This window comes from Chiloscyllium plagiosum, chromosome 38, assembly GCF_004010195.1.
Source record: "Chiloscyllium plagiosum isolate BGI_BamShark_2017 chromosome 38, ASM401019v2, whole genome shotgun sequence".
In the NCBI taxonomy this organism is placed as follows: Eukaryota; Metazoa; Chordata; class Chondrichthyes; order Orectolobiformes; family Hemiscylliidae; genus Chiloscyllium; species Chiloscyllium plagiosum.
The window spans coordinates 19,579,298-19,599,995 of NC_057747.1; the positions used below are offsets into that span (position 1 = coordinate 19,579,298).

Consider the following 20,698-nt stretch of genomic DNA (forward strand, 5'->3'; position numbering starts at 1 on the left):
GGTGGGGTGGGAAGAGGTGTAATCCAGGTAGCTGTGGGAGTCGGTGGGTTTGTAAAAAATGTCGGTGTCAAATCGGTTGTCATTAATGGAGATGGAGAGGTCCAGGAAGGGGAGGGAGGTGTCAGAGATGGTCCAGGTAAACTTAAGGTCAGGTGGAATGTGTTGGTGAAGTTGATGAATTGCTCAACCTCCTCGCGGGAGCACGAGGTGGCCCCAATGCAGTCATCAATGTAGCGGAGGAAGAGGTGGGGAGTGGTGCCGGGTTATCCACTTTTCAATTTGCTGAGTTCCAGAATCTACTCCCTCACCAATGACAGGAACGAGAGTTGATGAGTGTGATGCTGGAAAAGCACAGCCGGTCAGGCAGCATCTGAGGAGCAGAAGAATCAGCATTTCGGGCATAAGCCCTTTCAGGTACAATGCTGTGTTCGACATCTCTGTGAAACACCCCACCATTTCCAAGGAATGCTTTTATCCTTTGGGTTTACTTACTTTATGGCTTTCTACAAAATTTGATGGGAAGTCACCACGGGACGGGACAAAATGAGATGCTTCAAACTGCTAGGTCTTGACATCTCCCTTCACAGTCTCTCTGACTGACTTCAACATCCCCGAGATAAAGGGGCAAGGATCCCTTGGGTTTCAGTTTGCAACCATAGGGTGAGACCTCAAAAATGGAGCAGTTTGTTCAATTCTATGCAATGCTCTTCAGGAAAGATGGCACCACATTGGAGTGAGTGCAAAGGAGATAAACCAGTGGGGGAACAAGATTTCAGTCAGGTGGAGAAAGAGCTGGAAAAGAATTGTTTGAAATAATGAGGGGCTCGGGCAGAATAACTGGAGAGAAAGTGTTTCCACCAACTAAAGGATAATGGCCAGAGAACACGAATGTAAGCTTTTGGAAATGAAAACATAGCCAAGGGGGAAACAAGTAGGTAGACAGTGAGTGTTTAGGATCTGGAATGCATATTCGAGGGGGTAATGGAAGCAGACTCAAAAATAATGCCCAAAAAGGCAACTAGAAAAAGGAGATGATGAGAAAAAGCAGCAAAGTGGGATTAACTGGATAGCCCTTTCAAAGAGTTAGAATGGACTCAGTGGACTAGAGCTAGAGGCCATAGGTTTAGGGTGAGAGGGAAAAGATATAAAAGGGACCTGAGGGGCAACTTTTTCACACAGAGGGTGGTACGGGTATGGAATGAGCTGCCAGAGGAAGTGGTGGAGGCTGGTACAATTACAGCATTTAAGAGGCATTTGGATGGGTATATGAATAGGAAGGATTTGGAGGGATATGGGCCGGATGCTGGCAGGTGGGACTAGATTGAGATGGGATATCTGGTCGGCATGGACGGGTTGAACCGAAGGATCTGTTTCCATTCTGTACTAAACTTTCTCTGCTGAATGATTCTACGATTGCTAATCTGGTGCTGGCAGGTGGGACTAGATTGGGATGGGATATCTGGTCAGCATGGACGGGTTGGACCGAAGGGTCTGTTTCTATTCTGTACTAAACTTTCTCTGCTGAATGATTCTACGATTGCTAATCTGGTCAGTGATAATGGTGTGCCCTAGCGAACGAGAAATGGAATGGGTCTATGATGTTCCTCACTGCCATTCATCAAATGGTGAACAACTTCAAACATGTTGTGAGAGGAGAGCAACTCAAAAGGCACCATCTCCAGGTAGATAGGAAGACTCATGGGAGGGGTACTCAGACTGGAGGCAGTTTGGGGAGGCCAGGGAAAGACTGGAAGAATGGCTTCAGCAGGAGACCTTACCAAAGTTAATGCAGAAGTCAACAGCTGAGAATTAACACAGAGCCTGGGAGCTGATCATTCAGCTGAAAACAACCTTGTGGTAAAAATGTCTTAAGATTCCACAAGCAACCTTGGAGAAAGGGGGCAGGGGATAAGAGCGTGGAGAAAATTAAAGGAATCGGAAGGAAATCTGACTCCCTTTTACACATCCGTTTGTAACTAGGGTGAACACCAGCACACAGAACATCCTGAAATAACTAGAAACATTGATCGCTGCAGCACTCTGTAAAATACAGAGTAGCAGAAGCTTAATTAATTTCTCTAAGACACATATATATGCAGTGCATGCTGCAGTGCTTTTAAATATTTACACATTCTGCACCATCTCTTATCCCAGTCATTAATAGTGAACTGTGTGGAGACCTTTCACAATGCTAATGTCATAATGATGCCAAGAGGCTAAATGGGTTTTAATTTGCCTCCCAAATGCAATAAAGCTTGAAACTAATCTGTTTCTAAAGGCTGCAGAGGGGGTCAGTGAAAATAAAAAGATACTGTATGTGTAATTAAAATAACACTGTACTGGATGGGTGTCCCATTCTCTCATAAAAGTCTTCTACTATTGGAAGCCACAATCCTCAGAACTATGACATAACATTTACCGTATTTCCACTATCATCCCAACACTGAGGTGCTTTTTATTAGTATCTTTAATACAAAATACCACAGACAGTAATCTACAATCTGTAAGAAAACATAGACTGAGACATGAATAAAGACACTCTGAGTCAGTACAAACTGGACTGAGCAAGTTTCAATCACACCAGTGATGAGGTGTTTGGGGGGGCGGTGGGGCGGAGAGGAGTGGTCAAGAGAAGAGGACAATTCACACCCTCAACATATCTCAGGGTACTTTATAATTAATGAAGGATTGCAAAGTAAAGGCACTGTTGTTAAGAGCTGGGTTAAAGTGCATCGTCAGCAACAGCAAAGGAAAGGTAAGTGAGTGGTCAGGGAGACTGAAGACCTGTGGGAGGGGTTATCAGGGAGGAGATGACTGGGTTGCAGAGTCCAGGGAAACACCTCAAGATAATAAGAAGCATTGCTGAATAAGTAGAAACTTGACCCAGTTTATTAAAGAAGTCAACTGTTTAGAGTTAATGCACAGCCACTAATTTTATCATTTGGTTGAAAGAACTACACTCGGACTCCAAATCTCAATTTAATTTCTGTAGTTAATACATCTGCATTTCCAGAATATAAGGCAGTTTGGGAATTTGACAATTATATGATAACTATGCTACAGATCTGGGAAGGGACCTGTATATCCTAATCTAGCCACAATAAAAAGGGAAAAGAGATCAAATTACCTTAGGGAGTAACTTCCTCATCCCTTCAAAAATCTATCAGCTCTTATAAGGCAACAGAGGGTGAAAGAAAGCAGGAAATTATAGATCAGTTAGCCTAACATCTGTCACTGGGAAACTTGAAGAAGCCATCATTTAGGAAGGGCATAGTAGCAGGACATTTGGAAAATCAGAATGCAATTAAGCAGAACCAACATGGTTTTATGAAAAGGAAACTGAGTTTGACACATATACAATTGAAAGCATAGAAGGGAACCAGATGTTATGTATTTGGATTTCCAAAAGCCATACGATAAGGTGCCATGTCAAAGGCTGCTACACATCAGTTCACAGAATTTGGGAGAACTGTAATGAATGGCATGGATGGAGGATTAGCTAACTAAACACTGTCAGGATTAATGGGTCATTTTCAGGTTGGCCATCTATAACCAGTAGGGTGCCACAAAGTTCAGTGCTGGGACCTCAACTAATTCCAATCTCCGTGGATGAAATGGCTGAAGGGACCATGTGTATTGTGGTCCCATTGATTGAAGCCATAAAGATAGGTGGAAAAGCAAGTTGTGACAAGGACACAAAGCATCATCAAAAGGATACGGAGACGTTAAGTGAGGGAGAAAATAATTTAGGGTAATTGAGGAAAAGGTGAGAGTCTGCACTGAAGAGAAAGTTGAGGGGCTGTGATACGTTTGAATTCTCTCCAGAGAAAGCTTGATCCTTGTACCTTCAGGACTGAAATACAAATACTTTGGGGGGAAATTAAGAATCAGCCAGGAATGTGGGCTAGGAAACAAAAACCAGCCATGACCTTATGGAATGACTGAGTAGGCTGGAAGATGATTTAGCTCGCTCCTGCTACCATTTCTCAAACACTGATTTAAACATTTCACCAGAGAGGGGGGAGAGGAAGAGATAAACTGCGTAACGTCTTGTCACATTTTTCAGGAACATTTCAAAGTGTTTCATTTACAATGAACAGTGGTGACCGATTGTTACCTGGGCAGAGACAGCAGGAATTTTACACGTAGTAAGGCTGCAGACGAGACAAATAACCAGTAAATCCCGACTGTTTTGGAGGTTTGCTTGGGACATGGTTGTCGAGCAGGGTACAATAGAACTTTGATGCAACGATGCCCTTTAGATCCCAAAAGAGATGGCAATGAGGGGAATTAAATGTAATTGGTGTACGTATGGGAAGATCAATTATAAAGGTAAGAACATTCCATTGTACCTGAACCCCAATGTCAAGTAGTTAAGAACGTTGCTACCTTGAAAACAAAAATGAATAGACCGTACTCTTTCCCAGCTTTCACGTTGTACCTTGTCCACTGAATTAACAAGTAAACTTTTCAAGATGTTTGTCCATACTCACAACCTCTTGCTTGGAGGTTGCAGCAATGGTCTTGGGAATTACACCAGGCACAAAGTTTCTGATGAAAGAGACTGAGCATTGGATCCGCAGGGATCAGTGACCTTTGGAGTGCACAGTAACAACAAAGTTAAAAAAGCTGGCCAGCTAACAACAGCACAGCACACAAGGCCTGAGTGTTGCTTTAACCTCCCTCGCCAGGAGGAATAGACAGGAACCATGTCATACAGCAGTGGCGGCAACAATAATAAAGACATCTCCAACACAGCTCCCACATACCGTCAAGCAGCCCATCAGACTCTGCTCAAAGGGACGTTGAAATGCGCGTGGGTCACCACACCAGTCAAGGAGCTCAGTTGCAGCAGTCTGGAAGTTTGCAGGGTTCTGTAGATGCTGTAACAAGGAGAGAGAAATTCAGTAAACCCAAAAGTAAGAGTGAAAATAACACCAAGGCATTAGTTCATACAAAATCTGTCAGAGGTACTGGTGCCATCATTGGAGGTTTCACATTGACTGAATATGTCTGTACCATCTGAGTGACAGGATTACATTATTAATGGATTAGAACTCAATTTATAGATTATACTGGTTCCCAGCAAACCAGGAATAATCAAGATTTTAATTGTAAAATGAACCTATATATTGAGGGTTTTTTTTTGCTTTCTGTTCTGAACCATCTTGGAGAATAGGAGTCATGAGAGATACAGCATGGAAACAGACCCTTTGGTCCAACTTGTCCATGCTGACCAGCCATCCCAATCTGACCTAGTCTCATTTGCCAATATTTGGCTCATATCCCTCTAAACCCTTCCTATTCATCCAGGTGCCTTTTAAATGTTACAAGTGTACCAGCCTCATCATTTCCTCTGGCAGTTCATTCCATGCACACACACCACCCTCTGCATAAAAAGGGATCCGCCCATTATGTTCCTTCTAAATCTTTCCCCTTTGACCTTAAACCTATGCCCTCTAGTTTTGGACTTACCAACCCTGGGGAAAAGGATCTTGGTGATTCACCCTATCCATGCTCATAATTTTATAAACATCGATTAGGTCACCCCTACTCCACAGAAAACAGCCCCAGCCTGTTCAGCCTCTACCTATAGCTCAAACCCTTCAAACCTGGCAACATCCTTGCAAATCTTTTCTGCATCTTTTCAAGTTTAACACATCTTTCCTGTAGCAGGGAGACGAGAATTGAACTCAATATTCCAAAAGTGGCCTCATCAATGTCCCATACAGCTGCAACATGACATCCCAATTCCTATACTCAATGTTCTGACCAATGAAGGCAAGCGTGACAAACGCCTTGTAGCAGCAAATGGCACCATATTCTCTCAAAACTCAAATCCTTTCCTGAAAGCCCCATATTAAGAGGACAGCAGTCCAAAGTTAGACCCAGAATTACACTGAAGGCATTCTGCTGACAGTCACAGCCAGGTCACCCGAGGTTCTGAGTTTAAACCAATCAACCACCAATGCAACATATCACCTAAACTTATCAGAATAGAGCCGAGGACTCAATATTGCAATTAAAGGCAACATTTTCTAGTTGATTCTTAAAGTATCTGCTGAACAGGAAAATATGCAGAGTAAAGGTCTCTCTACTCTGTTCAACTGAAAGTAGAGCATCTGGTCAGAGATCAAGATACTGCTGCGTGTCTGAGAAGACAAAATGCTCTCAATACTCAGTCCGTCAGACAGCATCTGAGGGACAGAGTAAGTTAAAACTTCAGGCTGACAGGTTCTGATGGAAGGTTGTCAAACTGAAACTTTCACTTTGTTTCTCGCTCTAAAAGGTGCTGCCCGACTTGATGTGCATTTTCTACGTTTACTGTTGTCTAGTCACACATGCCTGAATGTGTATACGTACACGTGTATCTCAAGATAAGACTCATTTGTGACGTCGCTTTCTCAAATAGTAACCTGGCAACACCTGTTCCTGAATCTCATCTGTAAGAATTCCCCTGTAGGGGTAACACACAAGAGCTGAAGAATAATAAATGCAAGGCGATGCATTTTGGAAGATCAAATTCAGGTGCAAATTACACAATAAATGCCCCCACATGTTTAACACATGTTGTCATTGACATATAGAGGGATCTGGGTGTACAGGTTCACAGACTCCTGAAAGAGGCAACACAGGTGGATAAGGCAGGCATATAGCATGCTTACCTTCATTGGCTGGGGCACTGAGTATAAAAGTTGGCAAGTTATATTACAGCTGTATAAAACTTTAGTTAGCCACATTTGGAACATTGCATGCACTTCTGGTTGCCACACTACCAGAAGGATGTGGATGCTTCAGAGAGGGTACAGAGAAGGTTTACCAGGATGTTGCCAGGTCTGGAAGGTTTTAGTTATGAGGACAGGTTGGATCAACTTGGATGGTTTCCACTGGAAAAGATGGAGGCTGAGGGGCGACCTGATAGAGATTTACAAAATTATGAGAGACATAAGTAGGGTGGATAGTCAGAGGCTGTTCCCCCAGGCTGGAAAGGTCAACTAAGGAAGGACACAGACTCAAGATGGGGGGGGAGGGGAGGGGGGGGGGGGAGTTTAGGGGAGAAGTGGGGAAGATATTTTTCACCCAGAGGATAGTCAGTTTCTGGAATGCACTGCCAGTGGAGGTGGTGAAACAGGTTAAGGTTAGCAAGGTTAAGGTGTGTCCTGATAGACGTGTGAACAGGAGGCAAGCAGAGTGATAGAAACAATGCATCGGCTATAAACAGTGGTCTAAGTAAGGCCAAGGAATCAGCGCAGACTTGGTGGACTGAAGGACCTGTGCTGTATCGATCTTTGTTCTAATAACACTTTATATCATTAAAAAATTAAACGTCAAAATCCTGTTTCAATCATTGCATTAACAGAATATGCCAAACATTCTCCAAGCATCCCTCTGCAAGTCTGTAATCTCAAAATCCAATTTGGAGCCATCTGTAAAGTCTGTGACAAAGCAGGTTAAAACCCACAATGGTACAGCACTAACATTGTCACCTGCAATGTGCGCACAAAGTTCTGGCCCCTTTGAGCACTGCCCTGCAGCTGACAAAGATTCTTACACTTCCAACAAGCGAAATGAGATCAAATAAAGGCTTCTTTGTGTACTCAGCTTGCTGAGGTCTGGATTGGAACTTTAATCTTGAGTTGAGAGTTGGAGAACACGGTGTTCCTTGGAGATAATAGCGAAAGAACTTGGTCTCACTGTTCAATTTCTACACCCAAAACTGATTTTGGGAATTCTTGAATGAAGCCTCAATAGTTTCACACACGATTTCAACAAGAGGGGTAAAATGTCCTGAAGTTAAGTGCCTTGCAATCCTGCAGTTCAACACCATCTACTGAAAATGAGCAGCAATAGGGTGAACAACAAATCGAAAAATAACATTTTTAAAATGTGGATGCTGGGTTTTATAGGATTTCAAACAGCCTGTTTTTAATCCAGTGGTTAGACCTCAGCTGGAATTTTGCATTTAACTCTCGACAAAAGTGCTCTTGGGGCTTTGATAAGGATTAAGGCAAGGGAGATTATCGTTTAGCCACACTTCAGTGTCACTGAGGCAAAATCCTGGAATTCACTCCTGAACGAGGGAACATGCACTGCAGCAGTTTGAGAAGGCAGCTAACCGCAAACTTCATGTGAGCCTAAATTGCAGATGGGCAATAAATGTTAGCCCAGCCCAGTGATGCCCACATCCCATCAAAGAATGATACCAAGAGGAGGAATTTTCATTATGTGGGAACACTGGATAGGTTATAATTGTTCTCCTTCCGAAAGGAGTTGGCAATGGAGGGAATGAGCAGAAAGGTGGGAATTGGGTGAGATTTTGTTGAGTAAACACAGTAGCATTGAAAAGAGTAGGCCATTCAGCCCATCGAACCTGCTCTGCCATTCAAGATAATCATGAATGATCCTCTATCTCAATTCCATTATCCTGCTCTCTTGCTGGACCTATCCTTTTGACACCTGCATTGTCTAGAAATCTATTCATTTCTAGCTTATAATTTAGTAATTTAGCCACCAGAATCTCGTGTGGTAGAGAATTCTACAGTTTAACAGCTCTTTGAGTGAAGAAGCTTCTCATCACAGTCCCAATAAATGAGGAGAGGCTATTTCCACTGGCAGCATTGTGGTTAACCAAAGGACACAGCTTCAGACTTTGACTGAAATGCTTCCCATGTTTTGAAACACATAAGGCAGTAAGACCATGCAATTACATCAGGTTTCTCGGTTTAGCTTTTGCTGCAACAGGTCAATATGCTGTTGGCAAAGACTGTTGCTTAAGGACTGCCAGCTGCCTTATACACCACAACCACCTGATGAAGGAACAGCTCTCTGAAAGCTAGTGCTTCCAAATAAACCTGTTGGACTATAACCTGGTGTTGTGTGATTTTTAACTGGTCTCAAGGGTGACTTGATGAGAGGTCTCTGCCACTCTTACCACCTGCTGTGGGTCTGTCTGATTGAAAGGCTAATTTTCAACCACTTTTTGGTCAAGTTATGAGCAAGCTTTCCTGGGCCATCAAGTCCTGAGTTGAACTTCTGGTTAAGAGACACAGATGCTACCCCGTGACACAAGGTCCCCACTGCAAAGATTGATGATACGTGGCAAAGGCATTAGAGGGAAAGTGTGGAAGTCATCCCTGTGCTGTGATAATTTGGAATGCATTGCTGGAAAAGGCAAGGAGAGCAGCTTTTTTTAGTCACTACCCACGGGAAAACTGTATGCACTCAGAAAAGACAGACAGGCAAGATGGGCTGTATCTTCCATGCTGCAGGTTTCAGGACTCTATGCTCCTACTAATTGTGAAGATCACTGTGGGGCAGATTCCCCTTGTCCCTTTCTGAGAAAGGAATGGGATCCTGATTTCCTTGCACCATACATCAGGATGTGGACATCACATTGACTGCCCATCCATAAACCGGCTTTGATAAGGCAGTGGCTGATGAGCTACCTTGCTATGTCATAGTCGTAGAGATATATGCCATGGAAACAGACCCTTCAGCCCAACTCATCCATGCCGAACAGGTTTCCCAAGCTGAACTAATCCCATTCGCCTGCATTTGACCAATACTTTTCCATCTGTGCACCTGTCTGAGTGTCTTTTAAATGTTGTCATTGTACTCACCTCTACCACGTCCTCTGGTAGCTCGTTCCATATAGACACCACTCCCTGTGTGAAAAGTTGACCCTAAAGTCACTTTTAAATCTTTACCCCTCGTGTTAAAAAGATGCCTCTAGTTCTGGACTCCCCCACCCGAGGGAAAAGACCTCGGCTATTCACCCTATCCATGCCCCTCATGATTTCATAAAGCTCTAAGGTCACCCCTCAGCCTCTGTTGCTCTAAGGAACAGAAGTCCCAGCCTCTCCCAAGCCTTCCAGTTTTGGTAACATCCTTGTAAATCCTTTTTTGCACTCTTTCAAGTTTACTAACATCCTTCTTATAGTAGCATGACCAGAACTTTACACAGTACTCTAGAAGTGGACTCACTAAAGTCCTGGACAGGTCATTTCAGGCAGCAGTGAAAAGGAAAACATGGAGGCCAGACCAGGGTGAGGAAGGCAGATTTCTTTATCTATAGATATGTTCTAATCAACCTGTTCACTTCTGGGGCAGGTAGGACTTGAACCCAAGCCAAAACCAGGTGGATTTTCACAACAATCCAACTGTTCAATTGTCAGCATGACTGAGGTAAGCTTTTCAATTGCATATTTAATTCATAATTTGCATTTTATTTCCCCCTGCTGCCTGCATGGGACTTGAACACATTGTCTCCAGAGATTAGCCCCCTACCTCTGGATTACTACTCAGTAATGCAACCACTATTCCAGACTCAAGAGCATGGCTAGCACCAGAGTGTTACTGAGTGGATAAAGGTTCTGGTGGTAGATTGAGCACATTTATAATTTTTATGCAGTTTGCTAGTTGGTACATGGTGGAAAGGGAACAGAAACAGAGGAGACATAAAAGCTGCTCAGCATCAAGCAGGTTAAGGAGGGTTATTGCTCCTTCATCACTTTGTTCTTTTAAATTCCAATGAGGTTGTGTGTCTGAGAAAAGCATTTCAATAATCGCAGGTAGGTGACAGATTGGATTTCCTTTATTGGCTTCAACCTTTTATTTCTCAGCGTGTGACCCAGATAACCATCTTTCTTAAAACAACTGTCCGTTTTGATGCACTGCCCTGCCCCTTAATCTTGCCCTCTTGCTCATCCTCTGTCCTCTGAAGATTATCTCACATAACCTGCAGCAATCTTTGACAAACACCCAAGCCCTTACTTTCATCTCCCTGACACTGAGGTCTGTGACCTGAATGGCTGAGGTTACAGCTTTCTCACTGAATCTAATCCTGACTAATATTTACAATCTTTCATTGCTGCTCAGAACTGATAGGACATTAGAACTAGGAACGTCGGAGACACTCCTCCAGAGACAGGGAATCATTCTCTGAACAGGAGACTCAGTAAGCAGAACACATCGAAAACAAAGTCCAGATTCTTTTCCCGGGTAACTTTGCTAACCTCCAGCTAACCAATATGAATTCCATACAAAAAACAAAGGGAAAACAGGAAGGGTCACTCATCCCAAAACATTAACTCTGATTTCTCTCTACAAATGCTGCCTGCCAGACCCGCTGGGTTTTTCCAACAACTTCTGTTTTACAGCATCTGCAGTTCCCTCAGTTTTGAGAAGGCAAATTCCATGGCTGTCTTGCAGATTAAATGTTGAAACTTTTCACTGGTTTGAAGAGGAGCAGGGGAGTGCTTCCTGGTGTACGAGCCAATATATATCTTTTATGTGACATCACAAGAACAGATGAGCTGATCATTACCACATTCCTGTTTGGGGGAGCTTACTGTGTGCAAACTGACAGCAGCATTTCTGACCTTACAAGGTGGCCACTCCTTCAAGAGTACTTTATTAATTGTTAAGTGCTTTGAAATGTCAGACAATTTGGTTTTGCTCTGATGTAGACTGCATCTCCTAATGTAGATGATAGTTATTCACACCTGCCTTTCAATTAGAGAAATTAACTTTAATATCCAGTGCGTTCAATTGGGGTGGGGCTCAAATTAATTTTAATAAAGAGAAAAAGCATAAAATTTGCCTAATGTGCAGCTGGAGGACTGAGCTTTAGAGCAAAAAATATTCAGCACAGTAAGGCTGGAAAAACTAATGGAAGGATCCAAATAAAACTATTGCTGTAGAGAACAGGTGGAACACTGATTGTAATTAAAGTGAATTACAAAGGGCTGTGTCATACATAGATATATTATGGTAGACTCCCTATGGCGTAGAAGCAGGTTATTTGGCCATTGAGTCCACACCAACCCCCCAAAGAGCATCCCACCCAGACACATCCCCTACCGTATCCCTGCAACCCAAGGCTATTCCACCCTAGACTACAAATCCCTGGACATTACAGGCAATTTATAGCCTGGCCAATCTACCTAGCCTGTGCATCTTTGGACTGCGGAAGGAAACCGGAGCACCCTGAGGAAACCAGGGCAGACACGGGGAGAATGTACAAACTCTACACAGACAGTCGCCCGAGGCTGGAATCGAACCCAGGTCCCTGGTGCTGTGAGACAGCAGTGCGTTTATCCTTCAAGAAGTGAACAAACCTTTAAAGTTCTTCGAATACACAATGATTGGAGGTGGTAGGGGAAGGGAGGTCACAGTATATATAACTATTATGGTAATACTGCTTGCTTCTATCTTTAATTCTTATATGCAGTGAATGTTGCTTTCGCTTAAAAATGTGAAATTTTATGATGTAGGGCTGTTGGTCGATTGCTAAAGATCTGCTAAAAAACAAGACTGGAATAAATAATAGTCAGCAAAACAAATATTCATGCCATGCATCAGAAAGAACAAGGTGAGAAAGAAACCATTGATAATGAATGTATATTAGCATTGATATGAAGCACTTCCTATTAGATCAGCTGCGTTGGTGCTATTGTAAATGTCAAGTCTTGCCTGAAAGACGTGGATCTCCAAGCTGATGTGTACAGGATCTCCTGTTTAACTAGCAGCTGTTCTGAATAGGCAATAATAGGTCTCACTGGGCACTGAAGTATAATGGAGAAAATGAGATGATACTCTCAATGACTTCTTTCATATGAGGGGGTGGCGGGTGACTGTATACTCAATGTTTCTTAAAAGACAGCACATTGACCGTGAGCTTGTGCAGAGGGACAGGATGCCATTCTGAAGATGGCAGTGGCTGTGGCACGTACAACTCCTCACATTAGAGACGCCAGAGAGATTGCTGTGATATTGTTGGTGCTGTAGTGCGACACGCCGTCAACGTTCCCTAACGAAGAGGCTGCACACTCCAACTCTATTCTCACTGCACACGAGCAATCAATCAGAGTTTGTTTGCCACTTAACAATCATTCGCAACAGCGAGTGAACCAGCACAGTGTGGGGAAATGAACACAAACAAACCTTTCCGAAGCCAGAATGGCAAGGGAACCCTTGAATTCCCAATTTCAGAATTAAATAAGGTCAATTTAGTTGGTATGCTTGAATTGCTGTAACATGCTTAGCTTACAAAAGCAGAAAATGAAAGTGGAGCTCAGAATATCTGAATCATTGCTGGCACATTAGTGTGGTCCCATCAACACTGCGTGCTTAGCTGGCCTGGCTCGGTAGGATCTTCACCATTAACAAGACACATGGGGCTAGGGTGTGTGTGTGTACGCAGAGAGCACGCCTAGGTTTGGATGGAGCACTCTCTGAGAGGAAGTCACAAATTATTTCAGGCGGTCAGGTTTGTTCCGGAGCTCCCAATCCGCTCGGAACAATGCAGTTGGATTCTCCCTTATTCCTCTGTCTCTCGGCTGGCTGCATTTCCACAGGGAGGTGGGGGGCTGCAGACTTTGCAGGAGCGATGTCCCCCCTCGAGGGACCCAGCTCAAATTAACGTCAGCTGCCTGCTCCCTCTCCAGCAGTAACAGTGCAGCTTCTGCAGCACAGCTCATTTCTGCAGAGCAGCAAGGCGACAAGGAAATAATAAAAAAAAAACAATCCTGCCCGCACGAGTCACACACAACAACAAAAAATAAAAGAACGACATGCAAATGCCTCGATAGCAAGGACGCTCGCGATAATGAGGTGGCCTGTTCAAAAGAACACTTAATCAGAGATCAAGGTCATGCCCCATTCACCCTACATGGTTTGCTTAATGGGAATAAATGGGTAAACAGAGCTTGCTTGTCAGTTGGGTGTTCCTAATGAAAGACAATACATACGGATATTAATATGCACGGCCGTCTCTGTTTCAACACTTAACAATTGTGCTTGGAATTGCACAGTACAAGGCAAAGGAGGTTCAGAGCAGCTAAATTGGTTAACACCACCAATAAACGATAAGGCACATATATGGAGAAAGAAAGTGCTCCAATTTAGTTTCCTGACTGCTGACTATTGGCAGTTCCAATATTGTAAGAAGTCAGGAAGGATTATCCAATATATTTCCTCATTCCAATTTATTTTGGAAAACGTCCGTTCCTGTGCTGAGGGGAGCACTGGCGAGGTCAGCATCTGTTGTCCATCCCTAATTACCCTTAACAAAGTGAAGCCTGTGGTGAAAGGGTTGATCTTAAAATAAACGTAAGAGCAGCTACTGAGCATGTGATCACTGAGCTACAACAGAGGTGGACAGCACACAAACAGACCCTTCGGTCCAACTCGTCCATGCTGACCAGACATGCTAACCCAATCTAATCCCACCTGCCAGCACCCGGCCCATATCCCTCAAAACTCTTCCTATTCACATATCCACTCAGATGACTTTCAAATGTTGTAATTGTACCAGCCTCCACCACATCCTCTGGCAGCTCATTCCATACCCGTACCACCCTCTGCGTGAAAACGTTGCCCCCTTAAGTCTCTTTTATATCTTTCCCCTCTCACCCTAAACCTATGCCCTCTAGTTCTGGACTCCCCGACCCCAGGGAAAAGACCTTGTCTATTTAGCCAATCCAATCCCCTCATGATTTTATAAACCTCTATAAGGTCATCCCTCAGCCTCCAATACTCCAGGGAAAACAGCACCAACCTATTCAAACTGTCCCTATAACTCAAATCCTCCAACCCTGGCAACATCCTTTGTAAATCTTTTCTGAACCCTTTCAAATTTCACAACATCTTTCCGATAGGAAGGAGACCAGAATTGCACGCAATATTCCAAATGTCCTGTACAGCCGCAACATGACCTCCCAACACCTAAACTCAATACACTGACCAATAAAGGAAAGCATACCAAACGCCTTCTTCACTATCCTATCCACCTGTGACTCCACTTTCAAGGAGCTATGAACCTGCATTCCAAGGTCTCTTTGTTCAGCAACACTCCCCAGGACCTCAGCATTAAGTGTATAAGTCCTGCTAAAATTTGCTTTCCCAAAGTGCAGCACCTCACATTTATCTGTATTAAACTCCACCTGCCAGCTCTCAGCCCATTGGCCCATCTGATCGCGATCCCATTGTAATCTGAGGTAACCCTCTTCGCCGTCCACCACACCTTCAATTTTGGTGTCACCTGCAAACTTACTAACTATACCTGTTCTGCTCACATCCAAATCATTTATGTAAATGACAAAAAGTAGTGCACCCAGCACCGATCCTTGTGGCACTCCACTGGTCACAGGCCCCCAGTCTGAAAAACAACCCTCCACCACCACCCTCTGTCTTCTACCTTTGAGCCAGTTCTGTATCCAAATGGCTAGTTCTAATGTTGCTAACCAGTATCCCATGGGGAACCTTGTTGAACGCCTTACTGAGCTCCAAATAGATCACATCTACTGCTCTGCCCTCATCAATCCTCTTTATTACTTCTTCAAAAAACTCACTCAAGTTTGTGAGACTTGACTTCCCATGCACATGATGTGGATCAGGAACCTGTTGAGGTCCAGGAGAAGTCCTCTCTGAATAGCCCTTGGATACAGCAGTGTTTAGCAAGAGCCTGTTGACGTTTACTCACGAGGGGTATAGGCCTGAGCTTGCCATGCGGTAGCAGTGGAGACCAGACCTAAGGGACTGGAGACTAGCAGCACAGAGTGCTCAAAGTGAAGCCCAGTGATAGGACAGTCTGATCCCAGGAGCTGAGGGGAAAAACTCCAAGTCCAGTATCTATAGGGGGCAGGGGGTGAAGAACATAAAGACCCACTTAGGCCTTGGGTTGCAGAGCAGGAAAATCTGTGCAATACCAACAGAGCATGGGATGAGAAAGTGCCAAGGCAGTAAGCACATCAATCCATTAATTAATCAGCCATGGTAAATCAGTGCAGCACCTCAGGAGATCTTCACAGGTTTTGGGGGGGGGGGGGAGGATATCTTGAGAAGCTGCAAAAGACAGACAGCATATGGGGGACTGAGCACGGTTAATACCTGGTAAGGGACCCCACCAGCAGGAACTGGGTCCAGCCACCGTTACACATGGGCACGGGTGCCAGCAGGGGTATCATTCCGCAGCCATTTCTGGCAGAAGTCAGAAAATATCCAGGAGCAAGACAAATTCTTTCTGGGGGACATAGCTGGACCACAGGAGGCTTTTGGTTGTCCTGGCGTCACAGGCCCACAAGACAGTCAAGGAACGGCATCAATATTCCAACATTCCTTCCTTTTGTGAATAGCCCGTTGTGAAGTGAGTTTGTACAATAAGAAACCACTCGAAGGCAGCACAAACTCCACATGAAACAGCCTCTCTCTGTGCTGGAGACCTCTATGATTCTATTTGCAAGAGTGAGAGAGAGGGAGAGAGAGAGAGAGGAGAGAGGAAGGGAGGGAAAGAGAGAGAGAGAAGCAGATGGCAATGTGTGCGGAAGATTTGGGAGGGGAGAAGAGGAGATTCACTGAGCTTTGTGTCATTCTGGAATATGGAGAGATTTGCTAAAACCTATAGAAGTTTATAAAATAACATTTTTACAAAGTCCCATGAAATTGACACTGTGCACCCTCCAACCGAAATCTCTGCTAATGTTCCCAGGTGTCACTGTTACTGTAGTAAACGCTAATGTTTGTCAGACAGAAGTGTCTGTAAAAGAACTGATTGAAGGTTGAAAGTACTGCACCCTCTGTGTTTACAATGAAAATACTCAAAGGTGGAGAAGCTCTGAGCTATTGCAAGTTGTAATATACATTAAGGCAAGTCTTTGTTCGATTCTTACCATTAACATAACCTGCAATGTGTTCGCATGGAACTGTGCAACCTCTGAAAATTGCTGTAAAACTCATCCATTCAAAAATATCCTTTTGGAAAAGGAAGTCTGCCATCCTTATCTTGTCTGGGCCGAGACGTGACTCCAGTCTCAGAGCAATATGGTTGGCTCTTAACAGGCTTCTGAGATGCCCCTGGAGAGCTATTTCATTCGAGTAGTAAATCCTGGTCTAGCCAGGAGTGCCCACATCCATGACTGATTAGGGATAGTCAGCATGGCTTTGTGTGGGGTAAATGTCTCACAAACTTGATTGCGTTTTTTTAAAGAAATAAAGGATTGATGAGGGCAGAGCAGTAGACGTGGTCTACATGGACTTCAGTAAGGCGTTCAAAAAGGTTCCCCATGGGAGACTGATTAGCAAGGTTAGATCTCATGGAATATAGGGAGAACTAGCCATTTGGACACAGAACTGGCTCAAAGGTAGAAGACAGAGGGTGGTGGTGGAGGGTTGCTTTTCAAACTGGAGGCCTGTGACCAGTGGACTGCCACAAGGATCGGTGCTAGGTCCTCTACTTTTCGTCATTTATATAAAATGATTTAGCTGTGAACATAGGAGGTATAGTTAGTAAGTTTGCAGACAACACCAAAATTGGAGGTGGTAGTGGACGGCGAAGAGGGTTACCTCAGATTACAACAGGATCTTGATCAGATGGACCAATGGGCTGAGAAGTGGCAGATGGAGTTTAATTCAGATAAATGCGAGGTGCTGCATTTTGGAAAAGGAAATCAGAGCAAGACTTATACACTTAATGGTAAGGTCCTGGGGAATGTTGCTGAACAAAGAGACCTTGGAGTGCAGGTTCATAGCTCCTTGAAAATGGAGACACAGGTATAGCAAAGGTGGTGTTTGGTATGCTTTCCTTTATTGGTTAAAGTATTGAGTACAGAAATTGGGAGGTCATGTTGCAGCTGTACAGAGCATTGGTTAGGCCAATTTTCGAATATTCGATAAATGTCGCTTTTGAAATTTTCAATTTACCTCAACAGAGAGACAGACAGTACTTTGGACCCTGACATCTCTTTGTTTGAAGAAATACCCTCGTCAGCCCAGGTCTGATTTTCAGGATGCGTCCTTTTGCTTGGAGCTCTCCCATCTGAGAATGTACCTTCTTGACCACGCATCCTTTCATCATTGCAAACATCTCAAGTCTGATCAGCCCTTACTCTTGAGTATTTAGGGAAACTCAAGGCTGTCTGTACAAATGTCCTGATCAGCTTTTATCCTGATATCACAGTCCAACTTTAACACAAGCGTCTGCAGTGTAAGGTTTTACTATAATCTTAGGCCATTCTGCCTCTGAACAGACTGCTCCAGAATGTGATAAAGAAGCTGCGATCCTCTCAGCTCCTATCTCTATTACACTGCCCAGGGGCAGCGTGTTCCGTTACTATTTAATGACCTGGTTAAATTCAATATTTGTGGATTTTAAGCAAAGCTGAATTCATCATCTTGAGACAACTTTCAAAGCTGTCCTTATTTTTGTCAGCAATATTAAAAACAAATTGAGAATTGTATCTGTTCTCAATCTTGAAAGAAATAGGCTTTCTGACAGTTTGTTTTCTTTCATTTTCCAGACATTCATGGGAGCGGAGTGGGAGGGAGCCCATTTCACCCAGTGTGGCCTTTAGACTGACATTTAGCCAATGGAAACCTAACTAGGCAGATCTCCCCCTGACGGAGTGTTCCAGCTGGGGGTTAATTCCACAAAGGAGGCTGTCCTCCAATTTACAGGGGCAGGGACAGTGAGCAGGGAAGGCGAGACATCCGGGCCCAGCCATTCCTCACCGAATGTTGTTCTCCAGAACGGTTCAACACAAGTTGCCAGATGCTGAGCAGGAGCAGGAACCCTGGCTGACCCGCTCACTGCCCTTTGTAATCTGGCAGATGGAGACAATTCAACACAGATCAGGGATCAAACTTGGGATCTTTATCATCTGCATAAGTGCTTTCATACTTTTAAGTGCAGCCAACAGAGTGGGATCGAATTTCCTTCCATTGAGCTGTGCGCACTGTGAGATCAGGCTGGGTTTGTTATCTCAACATCAAAAAAACCACTAACAGAAAGCGTTACAGTTCAGGTTTAATGCAGTCTTAGCAGTGCAAACTGAAAGGACATTAATTTAGATAAATGCAAGGTGCTGGCTTTTGGAAAGGCAAAACAGGTCAGGACTTTTATACTTAATAGTAAGGTCCGGGGGAGGGTTGCTGAATAAAAAGACCCTGGAGTGCAGGTTCATTGTTTGTTGAGAGTGGAGTCACAGGTAGACAGGATAGTGAAGGTGGCGTTTGATATGCTTTCCTTTATTGGTTAGTGCATTGGGTACAGGAGTTGGGAGGTCATGTTGCGGCTGTACGGGACATTGGTTAGCCTTTGCGTTCAATTCTCTAGGGAAGAGGTTGTCAAACTTGAAAGGGTTCAGAAAAGATTTACAAGGATGTTGCCAGGGTGGGAGGGTTTGAGCTATAGGGAGAGGCTGAATAGGCTGGGGCTATTTTCCCTGGAGTATCAAAGGGGTGATCTTACAGAGGTTTACAAAATCATTAGGGGCATGGATAGGGTAAATAGTCAAGGTCTATCCCCAGTGTACTGGGAGTCCAAATCCAGAGAGCATAAGTTTAGGGTGACAGGGGAAAGATATAAAAGAGACCTAAGGGACAACTTTTTCACATAGAGGGTGGTACGTGTATGGAATGAGCTGCCGGAGGAAGTGGTGGAGGCTGGTACAATTACAACATTTAAAAGGCATCTGGATGGGTATGTGAATAGGAAGGGTTTAGAGGGATGTGGGCCAAATGCTGGCAAATGGGACGAGATTTATATAGGATGGCACGGACAAGTTGTATTGAAGAGTTTGTTACCAGAACTGGGTTTTGGCTCAGTTCCAGATGAAGCAGTGTACGTACTGAACTATTTGGAGCATTTATTTGAAAATGAGAAATAAGTTGTACCATTTTGTTGCTTGTTTACAAAGCTTTGGATTATAATAGAAGTCTTTTTGAGGATGCCAATGTCATGAATATAAAAAGGATTCTGATCAAACTGCTACGTGGCCACTCAGATCCAGGAGGATCTGTATTCAGTATCAACCTGATCCTGAGAGATCACCCTCAACCTTCAATAAGCTGCTTGTGGAGAATAAATTGGAATCAGCTGAGAGCACAGAAACACGGTCAAAGATTTTGTCGCCTTACCTGTTTTATACACTGCAGCCGATCGTTCGTCTGCTGAATGTGTCTGTCCATGGAGGTTACTGTGTTCATCTTTATTGTCTCTTGCTGGCCTCTACCTGAAAGCCATTAAACTTTTCCACTCTGCAAGATAAACAGAAAATGGAATCATTGATCAGGGGTTCGAGGGCACAAGGCAATCCCCTCAAACAGATCACAGATGGCACGGAGTTATTCGTCTTTTCAGGTGACTCGGGATTGCAGGGACTGAGTGTGTAAGGGGCTGTGGGTCACCTGGTCAGGAACGCAGAGATTCCCATCAGTGCCGGCTGTCCACCTGGCACTGAGACCGTTCACAATACAGTGGTGGTGATGGGCCAGTGTTGACACTCACAAGCACTCAGTTTCCAACCATCAAGCGAGGTGTGGAGCTAGTGTGCTAGCTAGCGAGGTGTAGAGCTAGTGTGCTAGCTAGCGAGGTGTAGAGCGGAGGTGTAGAGCTAGTATGCTAGCTAGCTACGAGGAATAGAGCGGAGGTGTAGAGCTAGTGTGCTAGCTAGCTAGCGAGGTGTAGAGCGGAGGTGTAGAGCTAGTATGCTAGCTAGCTACGAGGTGTAGAGCGGAGGTGTGGAGTTAGTATGCTAGCTAGCTACGAGGTGTAGAGCGGAGGTGTGGAGTTAGTATGCTAGCTAGCTACGATGAGTAGAGCGGAGGTGTAGAGCTAGTATGCTAGCTAGCTAGCGAGGTGTAGAGCGGAGGTGTAGAGCTAGTATGCTAGCTAGCGAGGTGTAGAGCGGAGGTGTAGAGC

General features: G+C 44.2%; 1 protein-coding gene across 3 annotated transcripts in view; it reads right to left on the reverse strand.

Moving 5' to 3' along the window:
• Positions 1-20,062, reverse strand: part of LOC122541884 (zinc finger MIZ domain-containing protein 1-like) — an 86,212-nt gene extending 66,150 nt beyond the window's left edge. For all 3 annotated transcript variants that reach the window (XM_043679047.1, XM_043679049.1, XM_043679046.1), the window contains exons 1-2: positions 19,915-20,062; positions 4,770-4,883 (exon numbers count right to left, since the gene is read on the reverse strand). In XM_043679047.1, the coding sequence (XP_043534982.1) occupies positions 4,770-4,883; positions 19,915-19,983 (183 nt within the window). In that variant the 5' untranslated portion in view covers positions 19,984-20,062. The remainder of the gene's footprint in view (positions 1-4,769; positions 4,884-19,914) is intronic.
• Positions 20,063-20,698: the final 636 nt, after the last annotated feature.